Source organism: Leopardus geoffroyi, chromosome D1 (assembly GCF_018350155.1).
Source record: "Leopardus geoffroyi isolate Oge1 chromosome D1, O.geoffroyi_Oge1_pat1.0, whole genome shotgun sequence".
Lineage (NCBI taxonomy): Eukaryota > Metazoa > Chordata > Mammalia > Carnivora > Felidae > Leopardus > Leopardus geoffroyi.
This window is the reverse complement of record NC_059329.1, coordinates 65,465,257-65,483,644: the sequence shown is the minus strand read 5'-3', so window position 1 is coordinate 65,483,644 and position 18,388 is coordinate 65,465,257. Positions and strand designations below refer to the sequence as shown.

The following is an 18,388-nucleotide window of genomic DNA, read 5'->3' as shown; positions in this document are numbered from 1 at the left end:
GTGGAAAAATATAATCCTGAGAGTTGAAGAACAGGCATATGGTATTGCCTCTGTGATGAGCCCAGGTTCAGCTCCTGTCTGGTTGTCATTGGCAAAATCTGGTTGTTGTCTGTAGGGTTGTACTCAGAGGTTGGGACTGACAGTAAAGATGATGGGTAACATTTGTTGAGAATATATTATGAAGAATTGGAACTCAGCTTTTACACGAGTTCTTATAGTTTTGGTCTGGATTACTGACTGAAACATAGGCTTGCCGTGCTCTTTGTAAAATATAGTACAGTACTTCCTTTGAAAAGAGTCTGAAGACACATAGTCCCTGTATTACAGAATGTGCAACAAGCCATGCTGACTTTATATATACTGCCAATGGTTTTTACTGATGTTGATCATTATGTAACTCAGCTTTCATTCTAGACCGAAGGGTCAAATCATCGTCATCTGACTTTCCTCATCCAGGTTGTCTTCTTTTTGTATACCAGTTTTGAAGAGTTGTGGTGATTTTCATGTATTTTTGGCTTTGACTCAGAGTCTGTACAGCCCAGGGTTTTTCTTCGTTTATTCTTACTAACATTTGTGTAGTATTTTACCATGGATACAACTCTCATTGGACTCTGAAAACTCAGTATATTTTCCTCAAATTTCAGTTTGAATTATGTCCTTTGAAGCATTACATTATCCTCTCTCACGTTGAAGTTCACCTCCACTATTATTTGCGTACTTAAAATCTCACACCTTCCTGTATTTTGGCCCTATTTAAGCTTAGTTCTCCCCCATCTGGAACACCTTTGGGCCATTTGCTAATCTGGAGATTTCAAGGTCTGTAAAGAGGGCCTAGCACTGATCTTGCAAAAACCCTTTTCTCCTGTTTGTACATCTAGAGAGATCCCCACCTCTAGCTATCCTTTATTTAAATTTGAAGCACCACTATTTCCAAGTCCTATGGAAACTTAATTTTTAATAGCATCATTTTGATCATTTTTTAAAAATCTAAACAAAATCATTGCCTTTGTTGTAGATTATGTGGAGAACCACCCTTTTTGGCAAGCTCAGAAGAGAAGCTATTTGAGCTAATAAGAAAGGGAGAACTACATTTTGAAGACCCAATCTGGGATTCCATAAGTGATTGCGGTAAGTATAGATTTGTTATTACTTACTGAAGGAAATCTATGTAATATAAGAAACTTGGCCAGTAATTCAAATACTCGAGATCTGTTTAATCATTATATTTACTCGTAGAAATAAACACTATTTACTTGTAGAAATAGTGATCTCTTCACTGTGATTGTTGTTGTCAAAACTTCCAACAAAAAGAGAAGATACATAGTAAAAATTGAAGAGGAAATTGCCAATCATCTAGCTCATTTTTACTATAGACCATAAACCAGCTAATCCAGGCTATAAAACCTCACTGTAGGCCTGTGAAACATTATTTATTAACCATTTATACTGATGATATTTATTTTATAATTGCAGTCATTCCCTCAGGTCACATAGACCTTATTCTAAATAAACTGGAAAATGTATTAATTGTAGCTAAAATAAGATTTTCAGGATTTTCCCTTATTTGCAGCTAAAAGTGTGTTGAAACAACTTATGAAAGTAGACCCTGCTCACAGAATCACAGCTAAGGAACTTCTAGATAACCAGTGGATAACAGTAAGTGATAGTATTACTTCTTTTTTTTTTTTCTTTTTGACGTGCTATCATTGCTTTTTTTTTAATTTGGCCTTGTCATTTATGTATAGTCTTAAAATAGTCAATTAGTTTCATCTTATGACAAGTTAAAAGAAATTATTGAACCTTAACACATTTCTCAAATGGATATTTTCAAATTATTAAAACTATTACCACAGTTGTTTCTATATGTTTACAGAGGTTTAAATGAACTCTGCTTTGCTCCATGCCATATCAAGTCCTGTAGAAGAGAGCTGAGAAATGCCCGTTATGAAAACTGGAATATTGAAGCAGTCTGTACAGTTCAGTGACGTAAAGCACTGGAACTGTCCGCTTCTCTTTCAGCTCTTTGGATAGAAGGAATCTTTGGGGACTTGGAAAAACCAAGATCTCCTAACAGTGGCTGTTACCTGGCCTGAAGTTTTGAGTAATTATTCATTTGCGTATTGCTTTCCCCCATTAGACTAACTGCCTTCAGCATAGACCCTATATCTTACCATGCTTTGTATTTCTGTACTGAGAACATTACCTGGTCACAATAGGAACCTTGGAAGAAACAGCTACTTAACCTCTTAATATTTATTCTCTTTTTATTCTCTGGTATGAGGATCCTCACTTGCAGCTGGAAACGTTGCTATCTGGTCTTCTTTGCTAGTTATCCCCAGTTTTTGTTAGTTATCATGTTGGGGGAAGTAGGAGCAATTGTTGGGAAATGTCCTTAAATGGAAAGAGTATGGCATTCCTCATACCCATCTTCTTTGTTTGACTAGCCACATTAGACCATAAAGTGGAATCCATAAACTGAGGATGGCAAAGCAATAAGATGCAAGGAATCAGGGATCTTAGTTCACAGAGCTGCCATGCCAGCCTTTGACTGCCCATCTCCAGAGATTTTCGTAAAAACTGGAAACAAACTTCTGCCATCTTGAAGACACTGCAAAATATGTTGTTGAGCCTAAGACCAACTAATAATTGCTGAATGAGTGAATGATTCAGTGAATGAGTAAGCCTGTAGGTATTTCAGAAAATGTTTTAAGAACTGAGATTGGAGATTTCTAAATACACATAGGAAATATTGCTAAGCAGTATTCATCTATGAAGAAATTATTGTACATCTATTATTTGCTAGACACTGTGCTAGGTACTGGAGATACATGATATGTGTACCTTGCAGTGGTATTGTCGCAAGGTGATGGTGGCTTGGACAGGGTGGTAGCAATAGAGTTGGAGAGAAATACATGTGACATGTTTTTAGGTATAATTGACAGGACTTGGTGGTGGATTAGATGAGGAAAGAGGTTAAGAGAGGAGTCAAGGATGACTTCCAGATTTTTTTTTCCTGCGGGGAGGATGGTGACTCAAGAGTTCCATATTAGATGTGCAAAGCTTGAGACACCTAGCATCCAGGTGGAAATATTAAATAGATCATTGGATATGTGAGTCTGGAGCTGGGGAAGTCCAAGCTGGAGATAGAAGTTTGGGAATCATGAGTATATAGATGCCATGTAAAGTCATCGGGCTGAAGAGATAAATTAGTAAGAAGATACAGATAGAAAAGAGAAGAGGCCCCAGCACCCTGCCATGAGACACTACAGCATTCAGAAGAGGAGCAGCTAGCAGTGGGGGCTATGGAGGGATAGCAGGTAAGAAGAGGAGAAAATCGTGAGAGTGGTACCAGAGAAGTTAAGTGAGAGGATTGACAAAGTGAGAGCTTAGCTCCCAGGTAAATGCTGCTGAGAGGTCAAGGCGAGATGAGTTTCCATTAGACTGGCCAACAGAGGGGTTGGTGGTGACCCAGGTCAGTTTAGATATGTATCAGAAATTTATAGTGATATCACTGTTCCTTTCAATTCTCTCATTTTCCTTTGGCAATTTGTCATCATTTTTTTGAATAATATTCTTTTTTTCCTTCAAGGGCTCAGAAACTAGTCTTCACTGAAAGCTGATTTCTATCTGCCCTCTTCTATGAATGTGTTGATCTCTGAAATGCTTCTGTGCAATAAGTTTTTCTGGCCTGAAGTAATTGTGCAAATGAGCTAGCAGCTAGATCATGGCAAAACTGTTCTGAGTAGATTTGTAGTACAGCAAAATCAAAAACTGTAAAACAGATGGTGTGCCTTAGAAATCTATCTCTTTTCAGCATCACACAACATTCGGGTTTGGCCATTTAATTATTTGTTTTCTAATTAGCACAACTTTATTTCTGGCTTTGGTCATTTTTCCAGAAGTCTCCATTTTTGAGCCTCTGTAACATTTGTCTCTATGTAGTCTTTGCCAAATGGGTAGAGAAGTGACAGATAGCGTGTACTATATCAGACTACCCTAAGGAGTTCAGTGTATGAAGTTTGGAATATGGGCATTTCATAAACTTCTGAAAGGCAAAAAGACTCTTTTCTTCTTAGCTACTTGAAGTCTTCCTATAATTCATATCCTCTGTTTGAAATAATCTAAAAAGAATACGTTACTTCTCTCAGTACCTGGCTGCTTTATAAGCAGAGCTTATCTTTTGCAATATCTAACATGTAGAGACATTTTTTCAAAGGGCTTTATTGGATAAAAAGTTTTTATGGTTCAGCCTATGTATTGTGCATTTTGAAATATGGTATATATCTGAAAAGTATTCTGAGAAAAATAGTCATGGTTTCTCTATGTACATTTAAGTGAATGGAACTTAAAATAAATACATTTGTCATCCTGATTTCAAAAGTCAAAGATTAGATGTAAGGAAAACCAGCCAAGAAATGCTTTTCCTACAAAGGAAGAGTTTGATGATGTCTCCTACTGCCAGGAGTGTGCCTGGGATCCTCTTGTGTCTGTTTCTTCCTTTCTGTCCTCTTTACTCTCAACAGTGGTTCAGAAGTTTACTCCTTCTTATTAGGTAATTACAGTTGCCACTTGGTATTCCTTCAAGCCCCCTTCTGATAACTAACACCAAGAATTTGCATGTTTAACACGTTTCCAAGGTATTTTTAATGCCTACTTATATTTAAGAACCCAGCTATAATTTAAGGAAACATTTTATTCTATGGCTTGTCATAAAGTAGTTTCCAGATTTGAGCCCTGTTGGTATTCTTCATACATTCAGTAATTCCTTTGACCGAGTGTGTGTGTGTGTGTGTGTGTGTGTGTGTGTGTGTGTTTGTGTGTGTGTGTGCCTACCATGTTAGGCTAGGTAATAAAATATAATTGAAGATATATAAAGATATATAAAAATATAATTAAGGATAGATAATCTGATATAAGGAACTTAGAATCTGGTAAGGGAGACAAGCTATGTGTAAGATACAATACAGGGAAGAAAATAATAAATGACATAAGAAATTCCCAAATGACCAGAGGTATAGAGGCAAGCAAGTGTAAAATCAGGAAGTTCAATTTGACTGGCAGATAAAATGCTTGAAGGAAAGAAGTGGGAAATGAACTTTTAAAAAAGGAAAGAAAATTGTGACAGGACGTGAATCCCAGTCTAAAAAAGTTTTAACTTGCTGTCATAGATAGTTGAGAACAACGTATACTCTTTGAAATGAAGGAAATTATTATTGTAGTGCATCAGTCTTGCAAGGTGGCTTTTTTAAAATGGCACAGCAGTCATTTAAATGTCTATTGATTTTAACAAGTATCTTTGGATTTTAATCCGTCAGCCATTATAGGGGTACAAAGATAAATAGAATGCAGCCTCTCTCCTTGAGTAATTTACCACAACGTACAATGTACTTTTGCTTTATGGTCACACTTTGTGAAGGCACTTGTCATCAAAGTGTGCGGGCTAATTTTAAAATGTTTTTTCTAGTGTGTGAACAAGACCCTTGTTCATTAATTTACAAGCTGTTATCCAGGTTTTGATCATCAGCTTTTGACCTTTAGCCTTAACATACACACTCTACGTAAGAGAGTGAAACTTTTCTGATGCCTAATTGTTGGGCATTTTTTCTCTACTGTATATTTTCATCCCAATATGTTAAGACTCTTACCTTTATTTTACTATATTTAGTTATTCTAAATATAAGTAAATATAAGTAGTTGTGAATTACCTTATGTGTATGAATATGTTGAGGCCCTATTTAATGAAGGTTTTTATGAAAATTATGTTACAAAGGAACCCATTAAGCAGGAGCCTTGGGGATTTATTCAATATGCAATGATTGATATACACTTAATAGTTCAATAAATATTTATTGAATACTACTATGTGCTGTGGAGGACACAGAGATGAGTCTGGCACAGTCCCTGCCCACAGGTTGCCCACAACCTAGTAAAGGGTTTAAAACAAAAATACAGGCAGTGAATGAATATATAATAATGTGTATGTGTGTGTATATATTACACATAGTATATAATAACATGTATTCTTTATGTACTATATAACATAGTGCTATATAATATTATATAATATGGTAAGATAAAACATATGATGTAGTAATGTGGTGCTATATAATGTAGTGGTAGTACTAGATTTTTAAGAAGAGAGCTAATATTCCCTTTAGCGGGTTATGGAAACTATTTAAAGTGAAGGTAATATGTGATCTGGCTCTGAAAGAATAGGTGAAAGTAGAAATTAATGTTACAGTCATGGTAAGAAGGAAGGGGATTCTAGATAGGAAGAACTTTGCAAAGATATAGAGACAGAAAAAAAAATGTGTACTATGTTCAGAGAATATGAAATATAGTAGTAATTCTGTTTTTCTAGGACCGTAGAAGACATGTAGGGAAGTAGGGGGAAATTAAGCCATGAAGGCAGGTGAGAACTGTTTTGCTCTAGACCTTGACTTACCTGGAGAAGACTTTATTTTCAGCTTATTTGACAATGGGTTGCTAGTGGAAGGCAATGAAGTACCCTGATCACAGCTGAACCTATGTGAGTTTCTTCTTTGTCCCTCCGACCCTTGTAGGGTAGTTTGGGTGGACTTGGATGAGGTCTGTGGTCTAGATTGTGAGGGGAGAATGCCTATTCTAATGGAGTGTCCTGCCTGAGATAGTAAGAAGCTGGAAAAGCCCTAGGAATACATTTGAGTTGAAGGTCTTGAGGGAACTTGACTAAAAGGCAGAAGCGGGATCTTGATGGGGAGATAAAATGAGGATCAGGGTCTGAATGGAAACAGGATGGGCACTGGAGCAGGTCGGGAACAAGTAGCCAAGTGTCTGAGACTCCTCACAGGCCAGCTCCATCAGTTAGTGGGCTGGTAGATGGATTCCTGGCGAGACAGAACTTCAGGAAGAATAATCTGGCAACAGCGCATGATATGGTTTGCTTGGGGCAAGCAGCAGTTGGAGCACTGAAATAGGATGTGGGTGAGATGATGAAGATCGGAACTTGGGCAAAAAGAATGGAACAGAGAGGAGGGGAAAAATCAGACATTGGGAAGAAAATCGGCACAATTTTTCAAATAAGTATGAATGTTAGGTAAAAGAGTACAAGGAATCAAAACTTTTTCAGGTGACTGGGAAAGTGGTGTAAGACAAAAAGAAAGTCTAGGAGAATTGCTGGTTTCGTAGATTGGAAAAAGAATGAGGCATTTTTTGGAATTGTATATTTAAACTTTTATGCTTAATTCCAACAATATTTAAAAATTATGAATCTTGGGGCGCCTGGGTGGCGCAGTCGGTTAAGCGTCCGACTTCAGCCAGGTCACGATCTCGCGGTCCGTGAGTTCGAGCCCCGCGTCGGGCTCTGGGCTGATGGCTCAGAGCCTGGAGCCTGTTTCCGATTCTGTGTCTCCCTCTCTCTGCCCCTCCCCCGTTCATGCTCTGTCTCTCTCTGTCCCAAAAATAAATAAACGTTGAAAAAAAAAAAAATAAAAAAAAAAAATTATGAATCTCTGAAGATCTTTGTAGGTCAAGTTTAAAAATTTTTCATCATAAATTTAATTTCAAAGGCTATAATGTTTTACAAATATTGACAATTCAAAATAAAACTAATATTGTTTTTTACATGTATAGGATATTCATCTTATCCATTTGTAAAAACTTATGAACTCTTTTATAACAGAAACTTTAGGTTATTCATTCTTTCCTTTGAATTTGTATTTCTATTCCACTTCTTTCACAGAATCTTATCCATATATATTTTTACTTGAAAGGTTTTTATTAATCATCCTATCATTTGTCTCATTTTCAAAAAAAAAAGGTTCAAATACATATTTAATACTTTGTTTTTATTCCCTGTGATTTTAAGTTTTAAACATTTTAAACCTTTAAATGTTTAAAAATTATTTAACAATGATTTATCATTATGTTTATTAATACATAATTGATCAAGAGAACATAATTATAATTTGTTAAAATTATTAAGCATCACAAGTAAAATTATATTGGAAATGCATCTCTTTAGTGGATGGATAAAGCTGCATTTTTCCCCCAAACTGTTTATTCATCCATGATTGAATATTACTTACTGTTAGAGACAGCATTCAGCACCAATTGTATTATTGTTTTAGTTTTTAAAGATACAGGCACCAAGGACCTTACATAAATAAGTAGATGGGAATGGAAGGAGGGTTTGTGTGTGTGTGTGTGTGTGTGTGTGTTTAATTTTTAAAAAATGTTTATTTATTTTTAAGAGAGAGAGACAGAGTGCAAGTGGGAGAGGGGTAGGGGGAGAGGGAGACACAGAATCTGAAGCAGATTCCAGGTTCTGAACTGTCAGCACAGAGCCCAATGCAGGGCTCAAACTCATGAACCACAAGATCATGACCTGAGCCAAAGTCAGACACTTAACTGACTGAGCCACCCAGGTGTCCCGGAAGGAGTTTTGACATAGCAGTGTCACTCAGTTCTTTAAATCTGTTTGAGTTAATTGTCAAAAACCACCCAGGGAGAGGCCACTTCCAAAAGGCTCTGTTCCTTCCCAAGATGCTGAATTAGCACAGAACACTGCATCTTCTCTGAAGATTAAACCTAGAGTAACTTTAGAGAAAAACCTCATGATACAAGATTACAGAGAATACTATGAGAAATTCTTGGGAAAATAAAGGGTTCATTTGGAGCTGGTGTGTACGATTGGTGAGGCAGCAGCCAGGAGCCAGGATAGGAAGTTAAAATAGGAAGACAAAAAAAATCCAAGTTCCCATTTTGCTTCTCTTCCTTTGCCTTGGGACAGTGATACCTGTCCCCTCACAGAGGTCTTAAGCAATAAAATCAAAGCAGCACTAAAGCCCTGTTTTGAGTGAGAAGCTAAAGAAAAGGGGTGGGAAGTGACTGGTGTTCAGCATTGACTCCTTACGCTGAACTCCAAGCTCCAGGACTGGTGGGTTATACTTTTATTTATTTTTTAAGGCTTTAAGATTTTATTTTTTAACAAATAGTTGCTAATATTTCAGTGTTTTAGCAGGCTTTCCTTTCTAGCCATTTAATTTTCTTTATGCCTCTCCACCAAGTTGTTTTCCTTCCCTTACATTTTGGTGCACAGAATTGAATATGCCTACCAAGGCTAGAAAGCATTGATACTTTAACTTGTTAATCTTTCTCAGTTCTTTGGATACACTTATGCTGCCAGTAGCTTTCTGGAGTCCTCCATTTGGGCACAGTACAACTCACAGACACTATACCATTTTTGTGTGCCTCCATCTTTACCGGACCAGCCTTCATCCTAAGACTTTTCTCCAGCAGTAGCAAGATGGCTGCCACAGTCCAAGCATCACCTTCTCACATGACAGTATCTCAAGAAGGAAAAAAGGGGACAAAGACATAGTATACATTTCTCCAGTTTTACCAAGGAAAAAGCTTTATCAAGATGGCACCCAGATAAATTCTCATTATTTCTCACTGGCCCAAAGTGAATCACATGGGCCATTCCTAGGTCTAGGAGAGGATGTGGAAATGAGTATCTGGCAAAAATGAATGGGATGGCCAAGACTGAAGAAACCCATAACTTATCCTTTTGATCTAGACACATCCAAACAAACAAACAAACAAACAAACAAAAACAAAAACAAAAAAAGAGTACTCTTATTAAGAAAAAAGTCAGGAATAACTTTTAAATAGGTAACCAACATTTTCTGACCCATTTCCCCTTGAAGAATGACATGTAGCATACAGAGGTGAACGATTTTCTTGATTTAGAAATTTGATGGATAATAGAGAATACGGGACAGTGAGAAAGTTGAGGTGGGGGAAGAGATGATTTTCACTTTGGGACATATAAACTTTGAAAAGCCTATGGTGCCTTGAGGTGGATGTGTCCATGCAGGTGGGGTGAGAGGTGGAGCTAGATCTTAGCAGAATGCTGTGTGCTGGAGAGAGACCTGAGAGCCATCTAGAGAAAGTATATATAGAGAGGAGACAAGAGGAATGAGTATGGAATGCCAATATCTGAAGGATGAGAAAAGAAATTTAGACCCTGGAAGGCAGTTCACAAACATAAGATACTCAGAGACAAGAGAAAAACCAGGCCAGGGTAATATAAAAATCCAGAAAAGTTTTCAAGAAAGGACTGCTAAAGAGAGTCAAATACTGTGGAAAAGTCAAGTAAAATGAAGGGGGAAAGTGTCAACGATACAAAGTTATACTTTTAGGAGTACCTAAGGTCATTTCTCCTGGGAGAAGATTGATAAGGATGAAGCCCTGGACTGAGGAGTAGCTTGGAGGGGGCATGTTTTTGGTGCTTAGGGTTCTTACCCCTACTTTTCCTTAAACTCCTGGGCTGAGGACCTGGATTTGGCCTTAGAACCATACCCTGTCCTCCCAAGGACAAGTATTCCCTGGGGAAGATGAGATCACAGACCAAGTTTCAGACACCATTAGGAGAGTTTTGAATAGGCAGTCCAAAATTTGAAAATCAACAAAGTGAACATACTAAAAGAGATAAGGGAAGATGTTAATACTATGAAGCAAGTATATGAAATAATAAAACAGAACCAAGTAGAACCATTTAAGTATAATAGTTGAAATACAGAATGCAATTATATAATTAATAGTGAAATGAGTGCAGCTGAAGAATGAATTTAAAAACTAGATGATCAGATTATAGAACTTTACAGAGGGAAGCAGGAAGATACACAAATTGAACATACAAAAAAAAAAAAAAAAGAGAGAGAGAAAAAAAGTTATGTGGAGTTAAAAGTAAAAGTGCCCAAATTCATATAATAGGAATTTGACAGGAAAAGTGAAAAAGGAGGAGGAGAAAATCTTTAAAGAAATAATAGAGATAAAATAATCGGCATTAAAGAAAAAAGAAAGATTTCAGATTTCAACAAATGGAAGAATCCTAAATAGGAGAGATAAGGAAGAACTGACAAAAGAGGCATAATGAAATTTAAGAACATCAAAAACAAAGAAAAAACTCTAAAAACTCCCAGAGAGAAATAGCAAATCATATGAAAAAGGGCAAGAATCACATTGACATCTTACTTTTGGGGAGCAACATTGGATATGAGCATAAATCGAGTAATATTCTAAATATATTAAAAAACAAAGAACTTTGGGGCACCTGGGTGGCTCAGTCTATTAAGCATCAGACTTGATTTTGGTTCAGGTCATGATCTCATGATTTGGTGAGTTCAAGCCCCGTGTCAGGCTCTGGGCTGATGGTACAGAGCCTGCTTGGGATTCTCTTGTCTCCCTCTTCCTCTGCCCCTCCCCGACTTGTGCTATCTCTATATCTCTCAAAATAAATAAATAAACTTAAAAAAAAAAAGACAAAGAACTTTAACTTTGAATTTTGTATCCACCCAAATTATCATTCAAATGAAAGGAATTATACAAATATTTTCAAATATACATGGAACCGGACACCTGGGACTTTTATGACAGTGGTCATATGGCAGATTGGTGGGAAAGAGAGAAACTGTTCAATAAATGGAGCTGGAATAAATGGTTATCCGTATGAAAAAAAAATGGATAACCTATCCATTTTTCCTATCTCACATCCTATCTCCTATCTCACATCATAGACAAAAATCAGCTCCAAATGAATCTAAGACTTAAATATTAAACACTAAAACTTTGAAACTTGTAGCAGAAAATATAGAAGAAAAATTTGGGCGCCTTGGAGGGTATAGGAAAGGATATTATTAGCAAGATAACAAAGGCACGAACATAAAAGAAATCATGGATAAACTTGACAAATATTAATCTTCAGAACTTTTCTGTTCATAAAATAATACTGTAGGTAAAGTTAACAGGTTATAAACTAGGAGAAGGCTTTTTGTAACCCAAATAATCAACAAAGGGTTAATATCATGAAATTTAGATAACTCTTACAAATCAATACAGAGAGGGCAAACAACCTAGTAGAAAATGGGCAAAAGACAGGACCAGGCATTTCATGACAGATGACCCACATTTGGCTAATGAACATGTGATAAGATATTCAATTGCATTAGTGATCGGGAAATACAAATTGAGACTTCAGTGAGATAAACCAAAAATTAAGAAATCTGACAATATTAGGAGTTGGAAAGGATGTAGATAAAGCATATCCCTTAATCATTGCTGGTGAGAGTATTTATTGGTACAAAGGATGAAGGGTCTGACACCATCCTATAAAGCTAACCATTCACATACTCTACAACCAAGAAATTTCACTCTTAAGAATATACCCAAGAGGAACTCTTGCACTTATATGCCAGGAATATAGAAGTGTATATAGGAGCAAAATCCCAGAATCAGCCCAAATGCAGTTTGGTGAATGAATACATTGTGGTATGGTCTAACAATGGAATAATATATATTAGTAAAAATAATTAAACTACATGAAGTAATATCTGTGAAGCTATGAAATTGATCTTTAAATTCATCATAGCTTTGTTAAGACATAATCTACTTAACTATTAAATACACTGATTTTAAGTATATAGCCTGATGAATTTTTATATATGTATGTATCTGTGTAACTACCACCCAAAACAAAATATAGAACATTTCTATCCCCAGCTAGAAAATTCCATTGTTCCCTTTTCCAGAGTGGGCTTACCACTCACCAGCAATGTGTGAGTACTAGTTTTTCTCCTCATCTTCTCCAGTGCTTATTTTGTCAATATTTTTAAGTTAGATACTCTGGAAGATATATAATAGTATCTCATTGTGGTTTTTTTTTAAGTTCATTTAATTATTTTGAGAGAGAGAGAGAGTGTGGTTTTTTTAATTTTATTTTTAATTTTTTTAAAATTTACATCCAAATTAGTTAGCATATAGTGAAACAATGATTTCAGGAGTAGATTCCTTAATTATTCTGCACTTCCTGAATGACAAATGAAATTAACCACTTTAATTGTGCTTATTGGCCTTTTGGATATCTCCTTCTTTTTTAAATCTTCTTTTGTGAAACACCTGTTCGAGCTTTTTCCCTCCATCTTTCTATTTGGTTTTAGGTCTTTAACTTATTGATTTATAGGAGTTTGTTATATATTTTAGATAAATGAGCATTCTGTGACACACAAATAAATATATATACAATAATGAGAATTGGAAGAAGCTGACTTAAGAAAAAGAACATAGAAAAGATTACTGCCAATCTTTTGAAAAAGAATAGATCATTGGAAATTGGGGGTCTTGAAATAGATTCCCTGCAGACTATCCCTGCCTACACATCCCTTTGAAAGTCTTCATGTACAGCCAGGTGTACACAGTTTGAAGAATGTTGGTTTGGAATATATCGAGTTTGTTTTTATTTTTCCAGATTTACTGAGATATAAATGATGTATAATATTATATAAATTTCAGGTGTACAACATAATGATTTCACATATGTATATATTGCCAATGATTACCACAATAAGTTTAGTTAAAACATCCATCAGCTCACATAGTTACAATTTTTTTCTTGTGATGGGAACTTTTAAGATCTACTGTCTTAGCAACTTTCAAATATACAATACGCTATTGAAGGCTCCACAAAACCTCTAGCTAGAAATTCTTGGCAGGCAATTGGAAATACACTTCTGGCATAGGGTAAATTACTAACTTTCTCAGGCTGCTTTCCCCTGAAGAATAGGAATATCAGCACTAAACCTTGTATATTCGTATAGTTGCTGCACGTGTAAAAGCAAATCACCGAGATGACTTTTAGGAAAAATCGTAAAGTGGCACACAGTTGCTTACTTCAGTGGTCATTATTACCTTGGTATGCTGCTGCCTTGGGCTCATCGAGACTCATGAGGACGAGTTTGGTGATTTTGCTGGGTGCTAGAGTTCATGTTGGTATTTGCAATTTACATTATTTCTTTTCTTGCTCTAATTTACATTAATTACTACTTGTATAAAGGTAATAGTTAGGATTATCCATGGTAAGTGATTTAAATGGTAAACAAAAAAGGAAAAGTAACTTTCTTCCTCCATCCCCCTCATTCCCTCTTACTAAAGATAGCCATTGTTAAGTCTCTATGCATTCTTTTAAAAAAATTCTATATAATTATATATATATATACATACCTTACACAAGCAAGTTCATATTATGCATGCTATTCTTTTCTAATATATCTTGGAAAGATTTCCTTATTTTTTAAAAAGCAGCATTATATCCCAAACTATGGACACTCTATTATTTTCTAAATAGTCCACTATGAATATGAATATGGAACATTTAAGTTGTTTCAGACTGTTTCTGTTACAAACAGTGGTGCAACAGATGTTCTTATAAATATATATTTACTGTATTATCATGTACTGTATTATATCTATGCTGTAGATATGCATACTGTATTATCATATCTATAGGATAAATTCTTAACAGTGGAATTACTGGTCAGAGAGAATGCGAATTATCTATTTTGATAAGCTATTGCTAATTTACCCTCCCATAAAAAGCTCAAGTAAATGAAGGTGGAGGGTGGGCTAGATGGATGATGGGTACTCAAGAGGGCATTTGTGGGGTTTTTTTGTTTTTTGTTTCATTTTGTCTTTTGTTTTTTAATTTTTCAATGTTTATTTTTTGAGAGAGAGAGACAGAGAGACAGAGCATGAGTGGGGGAGGGGCAGAGAGAGAGGGAGACACAGAATCCGAAGAGGCTCCAGGCTCTGAGCTGTCAGCACAGAGCCTGACACGGTGCTGAAACTCACAAACCGTGAGATCATGACCTGAGCTGAAGTCAGATGCTCAGCTGAGTCAGCCAGGTACCCCTACTCAGGAGGGCAGTTGTGATAAGCACTGGGTGTTGTAGATAAGTGATGAATCAGTGAATTCTACTCATGAAACCAATATTGCACTGTATGTTAACTAAAATTTAAATTAAACAAATAAATTCCCTTTTGATTTCCTATGTGATCCAATAAAAAAAGCAAGTAGATGAGAAACTCTGTTTTCCCACGCCCCTACCAATACAGAGTATTGTCAAACTTAAACTTATGTCCATCTGTTAGGTGAAAATTGGCATCTCATTGTTTTGATTTGGGTTTTATTAATTTTGTGAAGTTGAACATTCTTCTATGTTTTTTAATAAAGTGACTATTCCACTTTTCTATTGAAAAAATTTATTCCTAGGTATCAACTATACTCAATTAAGAATACATATATATTGTTAGGAACATCACAAAATGACGAGTTCTGGCTATTTACAAGAAATAGAATGATGACCCAAAGCTAAAGACCTCGAATGTTTTCTTTTAGCTTTGCCAATTTTATGTTTCGTATCACCTCACCCCAGCTCATGAATATTGTTCATTCATTCATTTAAAAATACTCGTTGCATACTTATTGTTTCCCAAATACTTAGAGTTGCCGTCCTTGAGAAGTATGTTAGATGAGGGCATATGTTTGGGTCTCCATTTGTGGTCTTCATTTAATACTAAGGTTTTAAATCCAAATCTCAGTTTTTGCCAACGCTTCTTCTCCATGGGTGTTCATTTTCCATTTTTCAAAGTAAAATAGCCTCAGCCATCTGTTAGTTAAACAAGTGGAAATTTAGTAACCAAAAGGTTGGTGTTCTACTTTTGAAAGCCTCAGATTATTGGTCTGTTACTGCCGCCTTCTTGCCTCTTACTATTTCATAGTTGATGAGTTCAGTGTCTGACCCCTGATTCCCCAAGCCAGTAAAGGAAATTCAGAGGGTAGTGTCCTGATGGTAAAATCTACACAATCTACAGTGTCTGCCCTAATAATTCCACCCATCTTTGTTTTGGGTGGTTGGTTCATTTGTAGTTTCTATTGACCCTAGAAGGCTCATGACACATAGCCCTGGGTCACTTAATCATCGGTCAGTCCAAGAATGCGATGCAATTCCTCCTCCAACTGCTAGCAAGCAAGAAGAAGGTAGTCTAATAAGTTATTGACTGGACTGTAGACAACAGGGAAAGTCTGGAGTCAGTATCACTATTTGTGCCCTGTTTGGTATCACACATGAATGTCAGAAACAAGGAGTTAGAGATTTCCAAGTAGCATGTTTCGGAGGGAATAATGTCCTATCCTGAATCCTTTCTTTTCTCCACAGCCTCTTTGGAATGAGAAATAGGGTCATTTCTTTGAGTGCAAAAGCGCTCTACTTTAGGCATTTAGAGTGTCAGTCATCAAGCTCTTATGCATATATATATGTGAACCAAGCATTTGAAAGATTGCTGGAGATGCAGATTCAAGATAATCCAGGGAATCCTTGGTTTGTATAGTAGCACAGGACCATAAAAACAACAATGCAGGTTGAAAGAGCAAAGTGATGTTAATAATCATTGGGGAAAATTAGGATTGTTCCATGCACTTTAAAATTTTTTGTTAAACATTGAAAACTGTTGGTTATAATACTTAGAAAATGAAATGAAAGATAAACTGATTTTTTAGTGCATTGGAGTTTAAAACATTAGAAATATCAGAATTAAAGTATATATTTTTTTAGTAAAAACTTATCAAAATTAGCTTAAACAGTGCTTACCTTCTCCTGCTTGAATATAATACAATACAGAGGGAAGCATCTTTTTTATATTTTGGTGAGTTATAATACAATTTTCTAAGTTTGGGTCAACTTCCAACTTTTTATCATTTGTGCTTTCAATGTCATAAATTATCTCTGAAAATTCTTTAAATGTCGCCTTCTTTGCACAGTCTCTGGGGCACCTGCATTGTTTCTGCACACCACTTTCCTCCCATTTATGTTTATAAGTTTGCCTTCACCAAGTTCCTTGGGTTGCATGGCTAGGTTCTCTCAAATGGTGGCAGTGTCCATGCTTCCAAGGTCAGCTGCTTCTGCTATTGCTCCACTGACATTTGATTCAGATTCCACTTCCAGCCTGATCCCCTTTCATTTATTTGCTACACCTTCTTCTTAGCTGGCAAGTTCACTGGGAGGCAAGGAGGCAACACAACTGCATGCTTTGCTGCCTGTGTGTGAACTGAATAGCAGATGCCCAGTGTCCCGTCACGACAGACTGGGAAAGAAGTGACATGATCCGTCACTGATCACAATGCACATCTGTAATTTACATGGTGATTGTGGATTGAAGAGCTAGCAGTGAAGTTTGAACTTCATGTAATTAGTGTTAGTATACCATGGTGACTGCAGTTTGAACTGTGTTGTTGGGTGACTGATAGTATTTAACTAAGTCATGATGATTGAAATTCATACACGTCAGGACTGTGCAAAGCAAGGACTGCCTGAATAAATGGGCTATCACATGGTGCTAATTGGATATGACTTCTGTAGTCATTGCAGTTTTGTTGGGTATGCTGGTTGTACCATGGGCTCATTCTTTCTAAGGATTTTTGGAAGTGACTTACAGAATGCAAATGTTTAATTTGCTATTTATATCAGGACAGGCTAAATTATCCTGTGGTAACAAATGACCCCCAAATCTCAGTGTCCTTGATGTCTTCCATTGCACATTGACTGGGAGGAGAGGAGGAGGCTTTGTTTTACTTTGCCCTCACTCAGGGATCCAGGCTGAGGGAGGCTCCATCTCTCTGCTTCTGTAGTTACTCACGAAGGAATTGGGGATATGATACATTGCACACCATCTTTTACAGTTTCCACCCAGAGGTTATATATACTATTTCCAATAACATTTCACTGGCCAAAACAATTCACATGGTCATATCCCAGAAGAGGAAGAGAGGCAGAGGTCTACAACATGCCTAGAAGAAAGGAATGTTAAGTGAGCAGCCTTTGTGACTACCATAGTATCTAAAGAGTTACCTTATAGAAAGTTTATCAGGGAAGGGCAATTGAGGACTGGAAATACAGACATAGATAATATCAGATTGTCTGCTAGTGAAAGAATCAAGTTGAGGCAGAGTTTTGTCTACTAGCATTCGAGGAGCTGATATTGTAATTACATGAAAATTGGGGCTAAAGATCAGGATGAAACCAGGAAGTTGTAATAGAAGCTAGATGGATTATAGGGATCAAACAGGGCTGTTGGCAGAGCCCTGGAGGTCAGAGCTCATTCAGATGAGAGATCAGAGACTCTACCATTGTAGACAATCCCAACTCTTTTACTGAGACTCCTGTACTTCATCTGAATTTAAGATGACAACATCTTTTGAAGTTCTGGGATGCTTGACTAGAGATGACTCAAATTGAGCCTTGGAGGAAATGTAGGCTATGGGTTGGCAGAAGGCGTGGTGAAGGAATTCTGGGAGTGAACGGGTAGAGGATGCTATGGGTAGTGTTTTATCAAAAGCAGGATGCTAAGAAAGTGGTAAGAATATAGAACTTCTTAAAACAGGATGAAATAGAAGAATCATGGGGAATTAATTGCATAATGATCCTCATTTCATTGTTACCATTCCATACTTAATGTGTGTTTGTGTTTTTAACCACAAATCTGTTAAACTCTACAAATCCTCAACAGTGTGCTC

The 18,388-nt window shown here is 36.5% G+C and overlaps 1 protein-coding gene across 5 annotated transcripts in view; it reads left to right on the top strand.

Annotated features, from left to right (window-relative positions):
* Window positions 1-18,388, top strand: part of STK33 (serine/threonine kinase 33) — a 168,936-nt gene that overhangs the window by 129,431 nt on the left and 21,117 nt on the right. For all 5 annotated transcript variants that reach the window (XM_045484403.1, XM_045484408.1, XM_045484407.1 and 2 more), the window contains exons 10-11: window positions 1,016-1,128; window positions 1,571-1,656. In XM_045484403.1, the coding sequence (XP_045340359.1) occupies window positions 1,016-1,128; window positions 1,571-1,656 (199 nt within the window). The remainder of the gene's footprint in view (window positions 1-1,015; window positions 1,129-1,570; window positions 1,657-18,388) is intronic.